General features: G+C 35.0%; 4 protein-coding genes across 6 annotated transcripts; 1 reads left to right on the top strand and 3 right to left on the bottom strand.

Annotated features, from left to right (window-relative positions):
- Positions 1-80: 80 nt before the first annotated feature.
- On the bottom strand, positions 81-5,695 carry LOC137815183 (probable glucan 1,3-beta-glucosidase A). 2 transcript variants are annotated; one of them, XR_011081717.1, is made up of 10 exons: positions 4,923-5,677; positions 4,707-4,822; positions 4,484-4,603; positions 3,066-3,251; positions 2,508-2,666; positions 1,845-2,014; positions 1,588-1,743; positions 999-1,351; positions 444-655; positions 81-347 (listed from the first exon to the last, which is right to left on the bottom strand). XR_011081717.1 is itself a non-coding variant. In XM_068618257.1 (10 exons), exons 1-10 carry the CDS (start codon positions 4,996-4,998, stop codon positions 262-264), a joined length of 1,602 nt encoding a protein of 533 aa, XP_068474358.1. In that variant the 5' UTR covers positions 4,999-5,695; the 3' UTR covers positions 81-261. The 2 variants fall into 2 exon arrangements, 1 of the variants encoding a protein (XP_068474358.1); XM_068618257.1 differs by having other exon boundaries at positions 444-623; positions 4,923-5,695.
- Positions 5,696-8,195: 2,500 nt separating this feature from the next.
- Positions 8,196-9,494, bottom strand: LOC137816265 (E3 ubiquitin-protein ligase RING1-like). The gene has a single exon (XM_068619342.1). The coding sequence runs from the start codon at positions 9,438-9,440 to the stop codon at positions 8,439-8,441; it is 1,002 nt and encodes a 333-aa protein (XP_068475443.1). The 5' UTR covers positions 9,441-9,494; the 3' UTR covers positions 8,196-8,438.
- A 2,918-nt stretch (positions 9,495-12,412) lies between these two features.
- LOC137815179 (uncharacterized) lies at positions 12,413-13,308 on the top strand. Its single transcript, XM_068618251.1, has one exon. The coding sequence runs from the start codon at positions 12,556-12,558 to the stop codon at positions 13,135-13,137; it is 582 nt and encodes a 193-aa protein (XP_068474352.1). The 5' UTR covers positions 12,413-12,555; the 3' UTR covers positions 13,138-13,308.
- Positions 13,309-13,398: 90 nt separating this feature from the next.
- LOC137815178 (ATP-dependent RNA helicase DEAH12, chloroplastic) lies at positions 13,399-20,274 on the bottom strand. 2 transcript variants are annotated; one of them, XM_068618249.1, is made up of 3 exons: positions 19,223-20,274; positions 15,406-18,529; positions 13,399-14,774 (listed from the first exon to the last, which is right to left on the bottom strand). In XM_068618249.1, the coding sequence occupies exons 1-3, from the start codon at positions 20,072-20,074 to the stop codon at positions 13,558-13,560; spliced, it is 5,193 nt and encodes a 1,730-aa protein (XP_068474350.1). In that variant the 5' UTR covers positions 20,075-20,274; the 3' UTR covers positions 13,399-13,557. The 2 variants fall into 2 exon arrangements, with proteins under 2 accessions (XP_068474350.1, XP_068474351.1); XM_068618250.1 differs by having other exon boundaries at positions 15,406-18,542; positions 19,223-20,265.

The following is a 20,274-nucleotide window of genomic DNA, read 5'->3' as shown; positions in this document are numbered from 1 at the left end:
GTTCCATGACAAAACAAAGAATTTGTTACTTCATGAATAAAAGTACTTTTGAGTACACCAACTAGCATTCCAATACAGAATGAGGACTTTGAATATCAGACTTCTCAGCTTTATTTGCACGAAATGAGGCTATGAAAATTATGGAATAAGCATTATGCAGAAATTCTGCAATATTCAGCAACATTGGACAAGATGGCAAAGTAAATAAAAAACCAAGAAACAGTTGCATAAAACATGCACCCAGTCCCGGGAAAAAAGGTGTCACAAAAATTGAAGTAAACAAAACCAGGTGAATGCCAATCCTAACAATCCTAGAATGTTCAAGCTCCGTTTGCTGGATGAGTTACCTGCAAAAACACATAGGTGCATTGGGATATTCTAAATGTCTCAAATGTAGATACAATAGAGGAGTGCCAGTTTGCAACCAAATGTATACTACTTACCCAATTGAAGATAGCTGTTCCTAATGTTCCATTCAAAATCCCAGTGTTCTCTGTCATTTTTTACTGTCCAATAACACCATCCAAAGGAAGCTGCATTATAGACATCTAACTGTGCCCTTCCAAAGTCCTGATAATCTTTCTGGGATCCGTTTGTCACGTTCCACTCATTAACCCACTCTCCTGAAAATTAGTCCACTTTAAGTTATGGCCACCTAGAAAGGAGAAATTATTAGATGGTCCAAGAACCATCTTGGTCCCACAAATCTCTACTTGACTTGTAGTTGAGTGTTGATAGCTATGAACAAAGACACTGAGATTGATACGACACGGAAATACATATAATCTCTAAAATGTAGGATACGGGAGCACGGATCTATATATTATATAATTATGAATTGTATAAATTGAAAATAAAGATTTATGTGCACTAAGTATGTTTCGGTTTTTTGTTGGAACAAAAAGATGTTTTTCATGGTTGGTTGAAAAGGATTTGTAGGACACAGAAACACGAATCTATATATTATATAATTATGATTATAGATGTATGTGTCTTACCAACTAAAACAAGTGGGCCATCTGAATTGTTTAAGGCTTGCAGTTGACCCTCCCGACTTTTGTATATGTATTGAATATTATCTACAGCACTCATATTAACAAAGAATGGGTCAAAGAGATTGTAGAAATGCAAATCCAAAACTATGTTGTGAGATCCTATGTTGGCTTGATATAGTTCCAAAGGATCTGCAACACCAATTCTCTGGCAGATTATCACATAAGCCGATGACGAGTACTTGCGGACAATTTGGTAGCCCTGCTTATAATACGGAATCAAAACATCTAATGAAACTGTGCCAGCTGATGGTTCATTCAATAGCTCAATTCCCAGCAGGGAAGGATGTTTTGCATATCTGCAAATGAGAAAGTCTGTTAAGTATGGTAAAAACACTTTCACAAAGCATTTGCTAAACCATAAAGCCAATAAATGGCTTTTCCTCTTCCTACTAGGAACCAGTTGTAGGGGAGAACATAAATGATATTTTCTTTATCATGATTTTGTTGACAGTAATATTTTTAACCAGGAAGAATAGGGTCAGTCAATAATATGAACGCTATCTCAGAATATGTTTGCACATTTAAAAAATACCTTGAAACTAAAAAATCAATAACATGTAATGACTCAGAAATGTAATCTGGAGAAGTTGGCCAGCCCGTGAATCCATCTCTGCTTGAACTATGCTCCATTCCATTTTGGGAACCAGGAGCAGCATGAAGGTCAATTATGCATTTTATATCATATTCTCTGCAACATGATGAACTCATAATTAGGCATGTTATCATAAGGAAAAACAAAGTTCCAATTGTGCTAAACACTGAAGATAACGCAGCAAAATCAAAACCTACTGTGCCCATAAAAATGCATTATCTAGAGCTTCAAGACTGCCTCCGATATATGGACCCGGAGGATCAGGATCAAAAGCAATCCACCACCCAACTGGTATCCTCACAGTATTTATTCCATGTTTATATAGAAATTTGAAATCCTCTATCGTGATAAAGCTATTTCTATGTCTCTGCAGTTACAGAAAGCTGAACAATCAAATGGGGAACACAATCTGATATTTTACTTTTTAAGTATTATCACTTTCACTGACAGAAAAGAATTTGCATAAATGAAATTTATATAAGTTGAATTGTAGCACAAAAGAATGACCCCCCAGCACCCCAAAAGAACAAATTACGGTGAACACATGAATGTGTGACATTTGCAATAGGATTATCATAAAAATCATTCCAGAAAATAAAAACAAATCATGTTCAACAAAAGCATAATCCTGCCATAGATAACTATGTAGCACAGACACTGATATGGATTTGTTCCTTATTTTTATAATCATACTAAAAATTTATACAAGTTTGAGTTTTTAGAAAAATATTTTTTGAATTAGACAGTTCACCAATACCAATGTATACTACGAGTATCGTGTCTGATATTTGTGTCCGACACAGACACGCGCCTCATAGATAGATAATAATACAGAAAATATTTGTAAAGTGTGATTTTACCCTTAGAACGTCTTTTGCCCGATTATGCCCATGTCCATTTGCTAGCTGGTAATCTCCATGCAAGCTATTTGACACAATTGTCATTTCAAACGTGGCAGCATTATCATCCCATCCTGGTGTTCCAGGGTAGTTTGCCGAAAGCTGGCCATCTGTTGTAGCCTATATAGTAATGCAGAATATTCAGTCATGTAAATGAATCTGTTAAAAGTTTAATTCAATATGATCTTTCACAGTAACCTACTATTACGTGCCATCTTAAAAATCCTTAAATATGGCATTGGTGTTATAAGAATCTCGGAAAAATCATACCCACTAATCTATAAACTCTGTACCTAATAGCTTCCGATTAGATCTTAACATGGTTCTTGAAGCAAAATCCGTGAAAATGTTGAAATTGAAATGTTTATACTGGACCAGACATAGTTTGAAATCTCATACTAGTTTTCATTCCATTCATCAGTTGAACATGATGATAAAAGAGCCTAGTGGAAACACAACATTATATTTTGCATGTAACTAAGTGACTTCTAATTTTGTAGGAGTCAGAAGAATGAATACCTGAAGATATGCACCACCCTTTATCTTGAGGTGAATCCTATTTTTTGCACTCCGCTCAATTTCATATGTCTCAGATGTTGAAGGAGATTTTGCTGTTGCAGAGACAGAATGGCCTCCACCATCACACGTAAGAAATTGGCCCACTGAGGTACGAAATTGAAATTCTGATTCAGATACCCTCCATAACTGCAACATAAATAAGGAGAAATAACAAAGCTTCAACTTCAAGTTCCTCACATCACTCCAGCAAGATCAATTCTTATAATTCCATTGTTATGTTTGAAGTCCTGCTAAAGTATTGGTTTTATTCATTACAAGATGAAAAAGTAAGTAGCCCTCACCCCCCAAGGTAAAATAGCACGTGAAACTGAGAAGTTAGAAGAAAAGAGATGCCTACAAAGAATTACAGCCACTAGCATACAGATGTAGCTGTACTAGAACTGATCAAGAACCTGAAAGAAACTCTTCAGTCAATCTAGAACGGAAAATATTACTTGACAACTGCAGAAAGACACCTGTTTACAACTGTGATTTGACCAATAATATTTCAAAATTGTTCTATTTCAGTAAAAAAATTGTTTCTCTGTTCAGTTGTAATCTGGTGTAAAGTTGTTAATGAATCAACAGTCATCTAGAACAAAGTTTGAAGTTCTAATTTCTTTCAAAGTAGCTTTCACCACCAAGCCTGACAACATTTGTCTTACCAGTATTACATCCTACAAGAAACTGAAAACAAAACCAAAGACTAGAAAGTAATGCAAGATTATTCAAAATCACATTTTCTTTCTTTTAATTTCTATTACTATATAAAGATAATCTGTCAGGCTAGAATTTCATCCATGTACTAATCTAATGCACTCAAACTATTAACCACCAGTAGTCATGTATCAGGTAAGAAAAGAGAATAAAGTGTTTCAAATTATCAGTCAACTTCATTTTCTAAAAAAGGATTTGTTGCAGATCATATGAAAAAATAAGCTCTAATTACAGTCTTTCATCTGAGTATTTTATCTTTTATGGATTTGTCTCCAGGTCAACAAAAGCATAACTTATTCAGCTAACATTAGATTGGATGGTTCCATATTTTTTAGTATTACATTGGTTCTTTGAAGTACTCCATGTCAGTTTCAGTGGAAGCTCAGCTTAAGTCAGCAGTATGCCATAAAATACTTCCAGTTTGAAGGATACTCAACTCAAGTTCACATATTTTAAAAAGATATATTACGAAATGAGAAGGCTTTCTTCAAACGGATAAATCAACTTAATACAAACATATATGAAGCAAGGAAATGGACAAATTCAGCAAGTGGGTGTGGATTAAACATTTGTCGTATTGTTACTACTATACATAAATAGATGCATTCGAACATATAATTCAGAAATAGAATATCAAAGGAAGAACACAAATCTCATCTTACCCTGAAGGTTTCCCATGAAGATGGGACATCCCTGTCAACTGTCACATTCATTCCTCCCCCATTCTCGGCAGATACATACTTCTGCGTCGTCACTGACTTAAATTGCACCTCTGTCCCATCCTACATATTTTTTCAATATCAGCACGCAAAGAAAAGTAATTAGTACCCCCAAAGGTTCGTGTATTTCAAAGAAAAAGGATAAACAAAATGCGAAGTAGCTCACTAGCATGTCTCCATTGGCAATGCCATCAAACAGTGAAGGCTTGATCCAACCTTCGATGACCAGCCACCCTCCCAAGTTCACTCCTCTCACTTTAGAACCCCCATGTAACACCTCCACTGGGCAAGGCCATTCAACACAACACAAGAGGCAAGTAAAAGAATGTACTAAACACGTTGGATAAGGCATGAAACTTTGAAGCTAACCGAGCAAACTTACCTGAATATACCCCAGAAGTGATGAAACAACAGCAGAGTAAGAATGCACATGCCCATTTGGTGAAAACAAGTCCCATCAAGAATGTGGGCTTCAAAAGCACCCAGAAAGCAAAAATGTAGAATCCATCATGGGAAAAATCTCAACTTCAATTATGTACATGAGAGAACTCTGAGCTAAAGCACCTTGGAGGGTGAATGAATCTATGAAATCCCTTCCTTATCACTCAGTTAATACCAAATTCAACTTTGTGAACAAACATAAGAAGGTGATTGGGTTTTGGGATTGCTTCTCTCAACTCAGTTAAAAGAAGAAAATTGAAATAAAAAATTAAAAAGGAAAAAGAATGTCCCGAGTTGTGTGAAAACAGAGCCAATGAAACAAGGATGAAATAAAAGAACAACCTTGTAGACTAAAAAAGGAAACTTTGCTTGTGGGGTTCTTCGAATATTAATTGTAATTAAATAATTAAGTGATTAATTAGGATCTGGCTTTGATGATCATGAGTTGGACTTGGAGAAGAAAAAGAAGGGACTGAATTAGGAAAGGCAAAGTAAAAGGTACAAGTGAAGAAAAGGACATGTTTGTTCCTTTGCTTTGCTTTTTTGTCTCTACAATTCTACATGTTCCATGGTAGAGTTCTGCAACTAATTTCTTTCCCTCTTGGAATAGTTACGCTAATGCACGAAATGAAGATAAAATGGTACAAGGAATCTCTTCCTCCTTTGAGGGCATTCATAACAGCTTCAACTTTGCACACAGATTTCAATACAGTTAGTGTTTCGTATTACAGCGAAACACATAAAAAAGTTATTCTTTTTGGGTTGTGTTGTCAAAAATTGGATTCTCATCAAATCAAAGTTTTGGATTTGGGGTAAAGTTAGAGGATTAATCAACGTGTGTTTCTTTTTATTATATCATTTTCTGTTCAATTTATTACTTGTTATGTTTTTATTATTGCAGTTTCATTGCCGTGTCCCAACATTTTTCTTCCTTACTGCACTCCCACAATTGTTCCTATATAAAAACTATTTTTTTTCATTCTGAATTATAAAATTTGATAAATTTTTGGATTGACACTTCCAGTAACCTTCTGCATTGGTGTTTCCGGTAGTACATGAATAATCATATTAACCCAAAATAAAAAAAAGGCAGAACATCCATAATTAAAAGAACCATTTTAGATCCGCTAATCATTAATTGAAAATATTCATTCTGGAAATCCATAATTGAAAAAAAGTCATTCCAGATTCACTAATCCGTAATAGAAATTAAGTTTCTGGATTTAGCAATCAAAAAATCAATAATTTATGTAAATTTTGCTTCAGGAATACCCCTCATCCAAAAAGTAACATGATTCACTAATCCGTAGCATACTCCCAAATCCCGATTTCAAATAAAAGGTAAAGGTCAATTTCGGGATTAACAAAATTGTGGGGTGCAGGAAGAAAAATGTAAGGGTGCAGGAAGAATCTGCTTTTTATTATTTATACATTTTATTATTGAAATAATTTGTGGGCTTCCAACTGATTATTTTCACCTATTGTTGAAGTATTGGTCCATTAATAATATTATGCTATTAATTTTAATTTAATTCGTCACATTTTTTACTTATTCAGATTCTTTATAAGCATTTAATTTCATAAATTTTACTCTTTTAATCGGTAGATGTTTAAAACTTGAATTTTGATTTAATTTATTCTCAAACTTGATCTTACCTACAAATAGATACCAAAAAATTTAATTTTATTCTAATTATTTCTTAAAATTTATTAATTTTTTAAAAAAATATAACAACTTTGAGTTAAATAATAATAACAATAATAATTCTATATAAGTTCACTTTAGAATCATGTTTCTTTTTATTGAGCCCATTGCATGTAAAATATTTTTTCATTAAATAATGTCACAACAAATAAACTTTTTGCGGAAATGTACAAATAAATGGCGTATTTAATTAGTTTTTACAATGTTTCTATTTTTAAAATATTATTTTATTATATGTTAATAGTTAAAAAATAAACTAATAAAATAATATTTTATTAAATTGTTGATCTTTAATGAAAATTATTTAATTGAAAGCTGATAAAAACTATTTAAAAATTAAGAATAAATTAAAGTTCTATGTATCTATTTAGAAAAAGAATAAAGGTCAAAAAATTAATTTGAACAAAATTAAAGTTAACAATATCTACTTATGGATAAAATAAAATTTCAGAATAATTAAAAAAAAATAAGGTGTTTATATATAAAAAGAAGGAAAGTTTAAGAGTTTAAATGCTAGTTTCCCGAATATTAATATCCCTGGAGATAAAATGAGGTGAAAAACTCAGAAAGAGTTTTTGTTTTACAGAAAAAGAAAAACACAATATTTGAGAGAATAGACTAATAAGAACGTAAAGTTGGGTCAAGGGATCATAGGCAGAAATTATATAATTTGACTTTATGGTCAACTTAAATTACACTGCATTCTTCTTAATTTCTACACAAATTATGCCACCTCTTTCCTTTCTTTTACCTCCAGAAAACATTAATAAATTATATAACACGGTAAAAAAGTGGGGGAAAATAGTGTAAAACAAGTGTTAATGATATATAAATGTCTATAACCTAAGTTAGCGTAATACTAACGGATAATACGGACACAAAAATATATATAATTTCTAAAATCTGATAGGTATCTATATATTATATAATTATGTATTATATAATTTGACAATAAAAATTTATGAATACAAATATATTTTAATTTTTTTTTAGAATAAAGTGTTTCTCATGCTTATTTAAAAGGATTTGTTTCTTATTTTTATAATCATATTAAAAAATTTATACAATAAATTTAAGTTTTTAAAAAATTAATGTATTTTCATTTTTTAAATTGTGTTAGAATCTTGTTAGAATTATAAAAAATTCAACAAACATTTTTTGAATTACATACTTCACAGACACATGTCGTGTCCAATACATGAGTTCAACACGAATACACCGTTTAAGAGACGTGTCCGAACTTCATACTCTATAACAACTTAACAACTGTAGATATTTTTCTCTCTCAATATTAAACATACTGCAACATGCATTTTGAAAATGAAATATGGGAAGACTAATATAGAAGTATGCTTTACCTTAAAATCTAAAAGCTTCAATAAATTCTCACAGAACACCTTTTTAGTTTTTAGACTTAACTTTGACTGGTGAATATGTCCTCAATGGCAGTGTGTTGGAATTTTTTCAAGAGAAAAGAAAACTAGAATTTGCTTAACAGATACTAAATACTAAAGGAGAAAGATGAAGATCTATTTTTAAAAAGGATCAGAAATATTACAATTTATAAAACTTAAAGAATACAAACAGAGATAACAAAGCTGCTAAAACTTCCTAAGTGACTCCTTAAAACAAGGAAAGTAGCAACAAATAAAAATGACAAAATGTGGACATGTTTCAGTCATAAAAGCATTTATAGTTTTACCATGTAATTCATGCTCAATTGAAGCCACTTTGTATGTAGTTGAACTTTCATCAACTCCTTAGTGATACCAACATCATTTTTGCACCTGAATTTGAAGCCTTCTTTTCCATAGCAGAAGATGAATCCACTGAGAAAGACCTCTTCATTTTGGATTCATTTTCATGGTCAAATTCTTGTGGTTGTGTACCAACATCCGAAACAAAACTAAATAGAATTGAAGAATGATCACTCACCTCACCCCATTCAGACAAAACTTCAATTCCATCACCTCTCTCCTCTTCACTAGAATCTTCATCACCAACCCTCACTACACCACTACTACATTCTTCCATGTCCTCAATCATATCAGAAACACTTGAATCAGACTCAGTTCCACCATCAACACTGGCAGTGTCATGAACAATAGGGGCACGGCACAAGGGACAAGTTTTATGTGACCTCAACCAAGTGTCAATGCAAGGGACATGGAAAGCATGGCTACACTTTGGCAACAGTCTCAGACTCTCTTCTTGTTGAAACTCACCTAGGCAAACAAGACACTCAGTTTCTTTAACCAACACTTCATCATTTCTGTATCTGTAAACTGTGATGGAGTCTATGGTGGATTGTTGGAGACCCTCTGTGGGGCTGAACCATAAGGGGTGCTGCCTCATAACTTGTTCATGTTCCTCATCATCAAAAAAGGGAGAATCTCCTCGAATGTCAAATAGTATTGGAGGGTTTCTTCTGCTAATGTTGTATCTATTGAAGTAATAGTACCTTAGGATTTTGGACAAGAAGATGATAAACAGAATGACACAAGATAAGCCACTTATGACAATTATAATGGTAGGTTGAAAGTGTAGGTGGTCGTGATGTCCTTCACGGAGGGGTGGTGAAAAGCATGGAAATGAAACTGGTGAGGGCAGAGGAGAAGCTATAGGACTGGTTCTGTTCCTCATGGTAGAACCATCACTTGAACAAAGGAAGGGGAAAACTAGTTTTCTAGAATGGAAACTAGTCATGAAAAAATTTAGAACATGAATGGAAGAGGAAAAAAGACACACAAGCATGGAAATTTGAAGTCCTCCCTAGAACTTATGTAGACTTTTGTGCATGTCAAATTTTGGCCAATTTGATGGGACAATTTTCTCAGTGACTAGTTTTAATTTGTTTTGATCCAAGTCAATGGACTTTTGTTGGGTCGTTTCCGTGTTCTCTTATGTGGTAGCAGATTAAAGAAAGGTGATTTTTTGTCAGTGTGAATGTATCTCTAATGTTTAAGTTTAAAGGGAAATATACTTTGACAATCCTCACTTGACTGACAGTTGTATATAATTTAATTTTTTATGTGATAGATTTAGATATTAATATATATAATAAAGAGTAAATTTATAATTAAATAATATAAAAATTGTTAAAATAATAATATTGAGATTATAATATAGTTGTATAAAAAATGTGAGATTACTGTTAAAAAATGTTGTGTATATGGGAAAAGTTTTGAGAATTCAAATTACTTACAAACTTGACTATTCTCGGTATGTTCAGGTGAAAAGGGTACCAATAACAAACTTTTTATTCATGTTGGTACCGAAATTATTGAGATGTTAAAAAGGTATGTTGAATTAACTAATGGATCCATTGTATTCTGTTAAAATGAAAACAGAGAAATTGGAATGTTTTTATGTTGACACAATCTTTTATTTTGAGTTATGAAGGATTGTTATGGTCATTTAGTGAGGAAAAGAAAAAATATAGAAAAACTTACTTGATGAGTAAATGCTTAGTGTGAGAAATAAAAATCATGTAATGTAACATCTCCAATTATATTTAATGGTATTACAGACAGGTCTAATGGGTTTTTTGTTAAAAAGGTATGTTGAATTAACTAATGGATCCATTGTATTCTGTTAAAATGAAAACAGAGAAATTGGAATGTTTTTATGTTGACACAATCTTTTATTTTGAGTTATGAAGGATTGTTATGGTCATTTAGTGAGGAAAAGAAAAAATATAGAAAAACTTACTTGATGAGTAAATGCTTAGTGTGAGAAATAAAAATCATGTAATGTAACATCTCCAATTATATTTAATGGTATTACAGACAGGTCTAATGGGTTTTTTGTTAAAAAGGTATGTTGAATTAACTAATGGATCCATTGTATTCTGTTAAAATGAAAACAGAGAAATTGGAATGTTTTTATGTTGACACAATCTTTTATTTTGAGTTATGAAGGATTGTTATGGTCATTTAGTGAGGAAAAGAAAAAATATAGAAAAACTTACTTGATGAGTAAATGCTTAGTGTGAGAAATAAAAATCATGTAATGTAACATCTCCAATTATATTTAATGGTATTACAGACAGGTCTAATGGGTTTTTTCTTTAATATTACCTATAATAATAATTAATAATTTTTTATCACAAATTACATCGAATAAAATAATTAAAGACTGACGATTTCCATAAAACTAATATTAGGTTAAAGATTACCACATGTCAAAATCTCTAAAAGTCCAACAATTTATCTCACTTCGTGTAGATTATTCTCATAACCTTGAATGAAATGTGATTTTTACATTTATAAGAGAGTATTGGTGAGTGTCACCCATCAAATTAGTAGACAAAAACTTAATTAATTTTTCACCATATGATACTTGTCTATTTAACTTGCTATATCATTATAGTTTGAATATCTCAAGTATCAATCACATTCACATTCATTTATTCACGTTTTATCATCAATTGTGTGATGTATATCTTGTAATCATTAAAACATATAATGTTTATCACCATTCATCAAACAACACTGTTAACATTACCCTACTTTTTAAATTGTTTAAATTTTAAATAATTTTCATTAAATAACATTTATTTCATTAAATAAAACAATCATACAAAATAAATTTGGAACTTGTAACCACATCATCTTAACATCCAAATCTTTTAACTGAGTTTCATTGAAAGATAAAACTAATTTCTCTTATCTAATTAGAAGTATGAGTACTTACAAAAAGATACAACTCCTAAAGAAATAAGGATAACTTAACATGTACCACATAATTTTGATCAATTATCACAACAGTGATCCTAAACTACCAAAAACTAGTCCTCGAGTCATATACGCCAGATACAAAGCATGTCTACCTAGTAAAGAGTAAAACTCAAAACTAACCCAAAAAAAACATAATTAAACTTACTTTAATTAAAAGTTTGATCATAAACTTTACTTTGTTCACTTTTAAGAGTTCAAATATGATATTTGATCATCAAGCTGATGAAATATGTGAGTACAAGTCCAGAAAAAACAGAGAAAAAATAATTTATTTTTTAAAAATGATGATAGTTATTTAAAAAAAAAAACTTAAATAACTAATTTTTATATTTATATAAAATTTTCAATAAAATAAAATATTGAGATGTAATATCACTTTTATTTTAAAGTTATTTTTTTTGAAGTCATTAGAAGTCGTTATATACAGCAACTTCTACGAAATTATAAGGTATACATCCTTAAATCTTTATATTGCACTTTTTTTCTTGTCTCTTCTTTCTGGGAGTTCGTGGAAATTTTCCTAATTTTATCTTAAATTCTTATATTAAATCACCATTTGAGAAGAAATTTAAAATAATTTGCTTTAGTCAGACAAGAAAAGCAGAACATTTCTTAGCTTTGGATTCGAGGAAGTCTTCTACTAGACCTGTTCTCAATTATTTCTTCAATCGTAGAATCAAAACAAATCCGTGTCTCTCAAAAGCCAATTCTCATACTTTGTTTTATATTTTAAATCTAAAATTGAGTTATGTATTCAAAGAAGAGAGGGTTGAATGATAGAAAGAAAAACGAGTGATGAGAATCATTTTTTTCTTCTGAGTGTGGCAAGTTGTAATTTAATCTATAATTTGGACCAAACACGCACGCAAGGAATTTCCCGAGCCATCAAATTAGAGGCAAACTTACACAGCAATCAAATTCTTAATCACGAAAATTACTGCCTTTTTAATCACGCTTTTCCCCGAGTTCAATGCTCCCACTCCACCACCAACTCACGTACCAACTACCTTATCCTTCCACGCCTCAAACTACTTCATATTCTCCACTTTAGTTCATCAAGAAATTAACCCACATAACTACCTGAACCAGCAAAAGCACCCCTTCATAATCACAAAAGGATTGGATTTTTCATGGGGGGGCAACAGAAAAAGGACAGTCAAACTCAGAGAAGAAAAAACGAAATTATGGGTTTCTCAGTTTCTCTCAAGCCTTCGGGGTTTGACCTCATGCAGAACTGTGATCTTCCTCCACCTTCCAAGTTTTTCATGGGTCCAGATAAAAGTGTGATATTGTCCATGAATAGGGTGTATGACATTGCAGGCAAAGGAGAAGAGGAAGATAGCAAACACTCTGGTGCTAACAGGACGGGAAATGGCGATGATGAAAGGAATAAAATGGAACTTCTGAAGGCGCTGCAAGCATCTCAGACACGGGCCAGAGAGGCAGAAAAGAAAGCTGCACTTCTGCAAAAAGAAAGGGAGTGTCTTAAAATTGTTCTGTTGGGGGAGGCCATGCACTTGTTTGCATATCGCCAACAGGTGAGATTGCTTGAGCTTCAAATTTTGCACCTGCAACAATCCCTTTGGCTGCATCAACAACCAGAGGGAGATGAATATGAAGAAGAAACTACTAGTGTTGCATGGGTTCTGGCTTTGGTTTTTTCGCTGGGAATTGGAGTCACCGCTGCCCTTTCTTGGAGATACTATCTGTAAATAGACCATCTGCTGCCATTTGGATCTGCACATTCAATTTTTGCTTTATAATTATTAATACACAAATATATTATATAACTTTGTAACCAATAAAATATATCATTTCGTGCAAATCGAGTTGTAATCAATTCTCTATTTCCGCTAATTTAATATATGAATACAGTTGCAGCAGCCTTATTGAACTGTTTTGAAAAAACAAATAAGCATACATTGCAGAAAAGTCACAAGCAACATACACTATGCAACTTATATTAGATATACAGGTGAAGAAGCAAAACAGTTACGATATATATATATATATATATATATATATATATATAATAGTTTAAGAAAACTGTACATTTTGCTAATTCCATATACAGTGTTATATACCGCTACGCTAAATTTACATATCTCGGAAAAATAGTGGACAAATGGCTATTATATGATGGTCTTGTGAACATTTCTCAGATGGCTATAGCATTCATCACTAGCGCTGAAGAACTCTAAGCAAACCCAGCACACATGTTTTCCACACTTGCACTCAACATGGTTGCACCCATCCACCTTCTCAATTACATATCCACACGCCAAACAACTCTTAACTTCGTCTTTCCCTCTGCACCACTGTATCAGAGATGAATCCGGATCTTCCTTGAACTCCTTATATCTCTCGCATGAAAGGTATGGATGATACTCTAAGTGGCACCTGGTACATGTCTCTGAATAACAAGCCCCACAAACAAATGGCTCACCAGCAGTTCCAGGATCTGCAACTCGATAAATTGAGGGGCAGTCTGGAGATGGGCAAAACCTGTAAGTTCCCCCACTCGTAGTCACAAAAGCTCCCAAAGAAGCCCTGAAAAGATCCTCCAACTTATCACCAACTAAGAGAGATCTCAGATCCGTAAGCAGGATGATATCTCCACAGTCCTTGTTAGTACAACATATTGGGAAGGTGCCTTGGTTTCTAATAGCAGATTCACATTGTTCCACCAGACACAACCGGCAGAACACATGACCACAGCCTTCAAGCCGGTATGCATCCTCAACCTCGCACAAGCAAATCGGGCAATTAGGACCATCATTATCAAATGTCCCAACCAAATGATGGCTTGAACGAGCAATCTCAAAAATTATTTCCTCTACCCTGGGTTTCAACTCCTTCCTACCATTAAGACTGATTACGTGGCGATTTATGTTGAGCATAAGATCTACCCCAGGTACCCTTTCTTTCAGTCCACGGAGATCTGGCCCAAAATTCTTAATCATTTGCTTCATTAAATCAGGAGGTAAATCCCTTCCTCTCAGATGGATTTTTAACTGCTTTTCTTCATGGAGAGAAAGGAGGGATTGAATCAACTTGTCATGAGCCAAGGCAACCTTGTTTGGGGAACCAAACACACGTAAATTCAAGTTGTGCCTGTCAAAAAGAATGTAGGTTCCTGTCTCTTGCTGCAATGAGTTTTTAAGATTAAAGCCATCCTTGGACATCAGGAGCTGGAGAACTGCAGGGGTGAGGCTGTCATGCTCAACAGTTTTCCCTCTCAATAGTTCCTCCAGAGGTCTTCTAACTTCTGCCACTGTCTTTGTTGCGTTCGCAGTTATCTTCACTCGGTGGGAACCATTAACTGTCCTGTCCAGGTTGCATTCAACACCTTAATCAAGAAAACCAATGATTGTCAGATGTCATTATGTAATAAGAAAACATTTGAAATTGTTCAATTGAAATTATCTCGATATAACTATGTAGCTTCCAACAAATATGAACGGCCCCATTCCTCAAAAAATCCATCAATGTTTTCAACAGAAAAATAATAAGTGTTAGTCCATTAATTTGTTAAGACTTGAAAAGGGATGATCAAGGGAGAAATCAGATTTGAGAGATGAAATGAACTACTGCAAAACATTTAAAAGAAAAGAGATCCAACAATGAAATTTCAACAATATTTTCTTCCATTTTTCCTTCCAAAACTCATTCTTTAGTCCATTTTTGGAAGAGGGGGTTTAAAGTAACTATACATGCTGCTAATGCTAAACTGACTACAAGAATTATAATAGTTCTACTTTTCCACTGAGGTATGCTACACATGAATCCCACAACTAAAGTGATTAAAAAAATAATTATTAAACTAGACATAGACTTCGAAAGAATCAACAATATTTTTCAAAAAAAAATATTCCGAAGCAGTTATGCAAGATTTGTGAGTAAAAAAAATGCTTATCATTAGAAAACTGAATTATAACTTACAAAGCATCCAGAGCAGAGAAAAAAAAATGGTCTAGTACCTTTTAAATTCCTGAACCTTGCAAGTACTCCATCCAGTTGTTCCCTAATCACACGAAACACTGGTATAGGAAATATCAAGGAGCTATGAAACAACCGCTGGCACTTTATCTTTTGCCATGATAAACATCCAGGTAACACCTTTCCTTCAATCTGCTCCAAAGCTTTTGCTGCTTCTAAATGCAATCTTCCATCGAAACTGATTAGAGCTCTCATAAAGGCATCCTTAGGCTCAGGTACAAACACCTGAACTCGGCAAGAACTAATGTGAGGGTTCCTTTTGGGCAAAGAGGGGTAAATTTCTTTTAGGAGTGCCTCTTCCAAAGCACTGCATGGAGGATTTTCAACAGCATCCCCTCTTACCAAGAAAAAATCCAAAATCCTTCTACTTGTAGCAGTTCTTAGCACATCCAGTATTTCAGCTTCCGAGAGGTCTTTGCCAAGCCCATTTATAGTAACACTGTCCATACTCTTTTTTCCAACTTCACATCGAACATACCTTCCCCCTATTGCAAGGTTGTAGAAATCTCTCAATATATGGTTGACATCTTTTATATCACATTTAACTACGGCAAATCCCCTGCTAGACCTACGAGGCCAAGAAACTTTTGCTTTAACAGCAGGGAACGAAAACATTTTATCCCCTCCCAACTGCGAAGGTAAAATTTTCAAGGAGGAGCCACAAAACTCATGTCCATCTAGTTCAGTAGCTCTTTCAACAAAATCAGGGGACGTAAACAATATCCTGCCCCACTTATCCTTATCTTCATCTTTCATATTGCCTGAAAATTTGTACACAGCACAGATACTACCAGAGGTATTCTTCTCTAAAAACATTAAGAGCTCTTTGTCATCAATTGCATTTATGTCGGCATGACACACATCAATACTCAAGGAACGTTTCTCAAGTTCCAAATGTTTGATCTCAGCACCAGAACCAAACAAAGCTATAGGTGGAGAAAGACCAGACCCATGATACAAACACTTATCCATGCATTCAGCGCGTTGCAACTTTCTCTCATATTCTAGAGCACCATTAACCAACACAAGGGCTGCATCCATATCATTTGAAGTGGCAAATAAGTGGATTGCATTCTGGTCAACATTCACTTCAATGTAGATACGTTCATCCATACAAGCTTTCCTTATACGTGAAATAAGTGCAAGCAAATTACAGTTGGCTTTTCCACAAAATCTCTTGAGAAGAATACAGCCAAGACCACACAAGGTCTTCATTTGCAACTTCCGCTCCACCATTTTAGATACATCAAACAAGGGAGCAGGGCGAAGGTCATATAATGATTGAAAGTCAAATGTGCTCACACAGACCAAATATTGATTAGAGACAGAAAGAAGCTCACCAAAAACCACCCAACTTGGTTTCTGAGCAAAAACAAGCAATGAACAAGATGGATGTAGTTGAACATGTTGCCCAGTTTGTGCCACTTCATAACCAAGTTGATTGCAGCCAGAGTACATCGCTACATTCTCGGCAAGTGAGGACAGTATAACCCTCTTCAAATTCTTATCATAACTAGAGGGCATACATGGATCCCATCGCCAACAACTCGGAGTAACAAGGTCGTGTTCACGTTCCAGGCAACTTTCTAACTCCAAAACTGTGTCTTGGCACCTCCTCATAGATTTGGCATTGATGCTGTTTTCCCAACACCATTTGTTCCTCCTTTCCAAAGGCAAAGCTTCCCATTCCTTGTACACAGAGAGAAGAGTAAAGAGGTCCCCATCACAATGGCAAAATTGCACTTTAAGACAATCAGATCTTTGTTTATCAAATTCACTGCCAACTCTGCAAAATATGGTACTGGCGTTGGCCATCACAGCAGCAAGAACAATACCTTCCCTGCCCAAACCATCTTTGAAACAGCCAAGAATAAGTTTACCCAGCCTGGGTTCAATTCCAATTTTTACCAGGCACCAACCCTCCGGCGTTAAATTGTGAACATCATTTTTCTTCTCAATTGCTCGTAACTGAATTAGATTCCTGATTGCCATATCAATCGAGCTAGAACTTGGAGCATCCACAAAATCAAAATCCTGCACATTCGTCACTCCTAAAGCTAGGATCCTCAAAACGGCTACACCAAGATGAACTCGCCGAATCTCTGGTTCTTGATTTAGGTCCATTGATTGATAATCAGTTTCTGAATACAGTCTATAGCACACACCAGGCTCAGTCCTCCCAGCACGACCAGCCCTTTGATCAGCAGAGCTCTGACTAATCCAGCAAACCTTAAGTACATTCATCCCACTGCCAGGATCATATCTGCAGTCTTTAAATAAACCAGAATCAATCACATACTTAACACCAGGAATTGTCAGTGATGTCTCCGCAAGATTTGTTGAAAATATCACTTTTCTCTTTCCAGGGTAGTTTTGAAAAACACGAAATTGCTCTTCAGATGAAAGTTTTCCATGCAATGGCAGGGCAACTGCAGAAGGTATTTGAAACTTTTCACAGGCATATTCCACTTCTATCTGAGAGGTCAAAAAGGCAATGATAGTTCCCTCTTTCTCTGTTTTATGAACCTCAGTTGCCTTTCTGACAACATCAGAAACATACGAGGCAACACCAACAGAACCAGAATGCCCGGCATGGTCAGAAGGAACATATTTGACATCCACTGGAAAACTTCTCCCAGTCACACGAAAAATTCCACAACAATAAAAGAAATCAGATAGCTGCTTTGCATCAGCTGTAGCAGACATAATGATAAGCCGCATCTCACCCCTTCTATAAAGTAAATTCTTCAACAAAGTCATCAGTAAATCTGTATTTAAGCTCCTCTCGTGAGCCTCATCAATTATGATGCATGAGATCCCAGACAAATTGTTATCACGCATGTAGTGCTGCAATAAACAGTGATCTGTCGTGAATATTATCCTGGAATCAAACTCATGCAAGGATGAAAACATAGAACATTTGATTGATTGCCCTTCATAACATCCACTGCTTTCTTCCTGGACCCTTTGAGCCACTGATCTGGCAGCAATCTTGCGAGGTTGGGTGCATACAATGGATTCATCAGCACCAATGCCAGAATCAGCAAGAAACTGAACTAACTGTGTACTCTTTCCAGAACCAGTCTCTCCTATTAACACCATTATCTGTATATATATACTAATATACTAATTAGAATGACATCCAAAAAAGAAGATATATAAATTCAAAATAGAATCGCAATTTCTAGAATCCACTGGCAATAGAAGTCAAAAATACACAAGCGTAAGAGAAGTGTTAGATTTAATCCTAAAATGTTAGATTTAATCCTAAAACCAACTGGCATTAACAGATTTTTTCCAACTAGTACATAAACCACAACCCAATTATTGAAGTAGGTAACATGAGACTTTCAAACATTCACATACATATATTCCTGCCAAACAAGGCAACACACTAAAATACTAATTGACATCAAATTAAGTTGTTAGACAGGGAACATAAAACGGTGTAGGACCTAATACAATGTCCATGAATTTCATCTAAAATCAAAATATCAAAAAACAGTTTGCGACAACCGCATTGGCAATTCAAGACATTGTTTAAATAAAACCAATTGCATTAAATTATTCCTCATTTCACCACAATTTCCCACGCTACAACCGTATTGGCAATTCAAGACATTGTTTATATAAAACCAATTGCTTTAAATTATTCCTTATATACAGGCATGTAAGCATCATCCTACCAATTTAAACTATACAACAATAAAGGGAAAATAAAGTCATAGATATAAATTATGTATTCCTGTCAATGATCATAGTTTAAAGAATAATTGAAATCGCAACAGAGAGATATACCTGCTGATAATGTATTTCCCGAAGAATATCTGTCCGGTAAGTATAAATGGGCAATCCATCCTCCAGTCTTCGACACTCCCTTCTGATCAGACAGTGAATGCGATTCCAATCAAAACATCCATCAAACTTGAACACATTCACACTTCCACCACCCTCCTCGTCATCACCCTCCGCCAGATACTTCAGTATACAATCCATCGCAGATTCGAACTCCTTCAACCTCCTCTCAACCTGGTTTTTCTCAACATTGAGTCCTTTCTTCTGCTCAATATAGTGACTACTCAAGTCAATATGCAAGCCATTCCGAAGCAAAGTTGAAACCCTCGCAATCTCCTTCGACAACCGTTCACTCTCCTCCACCCACCGCTTAACCTCTCTCCCCTCCATCACCCTCTGAACGTGCCTCGTGAACAACACTCGAAGGCGGCCATCGAGATCGCCCGTGACCGCAACGTTGGAGTCCAGCGCCGGCGTGTAACCGTGTTTCTCCAAAAGCAGCGACTCCCAGAACCAAGCGGCCGCGTCACACGCCTCCTCCCAGTTCCGGTAACTGAGCGCGGCGGCGACGTCGTCTCCGGGGTAGAAAGCGAACGACTGAGGCTCGTGCTCACATTCTTTGATCAGAGCCTCCACCTCGTCGCGGCTAGGAGGGCGAAGGCTGAAGCGGAGCTCCACCTTGAAATAAGGCTCCGGAGGACGGTGGAGGCGGACGGGATGTGGATAAAAGCGTGGTCTCGATTGGTGGAAGGGACGGTGGAAGATTGGGCGGGGAGTGGAACAGCCATGCGGTGGTGCGTCAGAATGAGCATCACAGCGACGATAAGTGGGGTTAGGGTACGAAGTTTTCTTCATGAGGAAGCAATAGCGATGAAATTGAAATTGAAATTTGAAATATGAAACCCTAATCGATTGAAAGCGAAGTGAGAGAGAACGGTGCTTTATAACAACGGCGGAGTGTGTGGTCTTTGTCTTGTCAAAGACTCTTCGCGCTTTCTTTCAGTCACTGAGTCTCTCTGACTCCATTTTGCTTCAGTTTCTGTTTCTTTTCTTTT

The sequence above is a fragment of the Phaseolus vulgaris genome, chromosome 1 (assembly GCF_000499845.2).
Source record: "Phaseolus vulgaris cultivar G19833 chromosome 1, P. vulgaris v2.0, whole genome shotgun sequence".
In the NCBI taxonomy this organism is placed as follows: Eukaryota; Viridiplantae; Streptophyta; class Magnoliopsida; order Fabales; family Fabaceae; genus Phaseolus; species Phaseolus vulgaris.
Note: the sequence above shows the minus strand (reverse complement) of the source record. Positions and strands in the feature narration are given on the sequence as shown.

What these genes read in the sequence shown, in the direction of transcription:
- LOC137815183 (XM_068618257.1), bottom strand. Translation starts at nt 4,998, where the DNA reads ATGGGACTTGTTTTCACCAAATGGGCATGTGCATTCTTACTCTGCTGT. An exon ending in GGGCAAAAGACGTTCTAAGG is followed by an intron (nt 2,015 to 2,507) that starts GTAAAATCACAC and finishes CTGTAACTGCAG; the next exon opens with AGACATAGAAATAGCTTTAT. An exon ending in AATGCATTTTTATGGGCACA is followed by an intron (nt 1,744 to 1,844) that starts GTAGGTTTTGAT and finishes ATCATGTTGCAG; the next exon opens with AGAATATGATATAAAATGCA.
- LOC137815179 (XM_068618251.1), top strand. Translation starts at nt 12,556, where the DNA reads ATGGGGGGGCAACAGAAAAAGGACAGTCAAACTCAGAGAAGAAAAAAC.
- LOC137816265 (XM_068619342.1), bottom strand. Translation starts at nt 9,440, where the DNA reads ATGCTTGTGTGTCTTTTTTCCTCTTCCATTCATGTTCTAAATTTTTTC.
- LOC137815178 (XM_068618249.1), bottom strand. Translation starts at nt 20,074, where the DNA reads ATGAAGAAAACTTCGTACCCTAACCCCACTTATCGTCGCTGTGATGCT. An exon ending in GGGAAATACATTATCAGCAG is followed by an intron (nt 18,530 to 19,222) that starts GTATATCTCTCT and finishes ATATATATACAG; the next exon opens with ATAATGGTGTTAATAGGAGA. An exon ending in AAGGTTCAGGAATTTAAAAG is followed by an intron (nt 14,775 to 15,405) that starts GTACTAGACCAT and finishes TTCTTGATTAAG; the next exon opens with GTGTTGAATGCAACCTGGAC.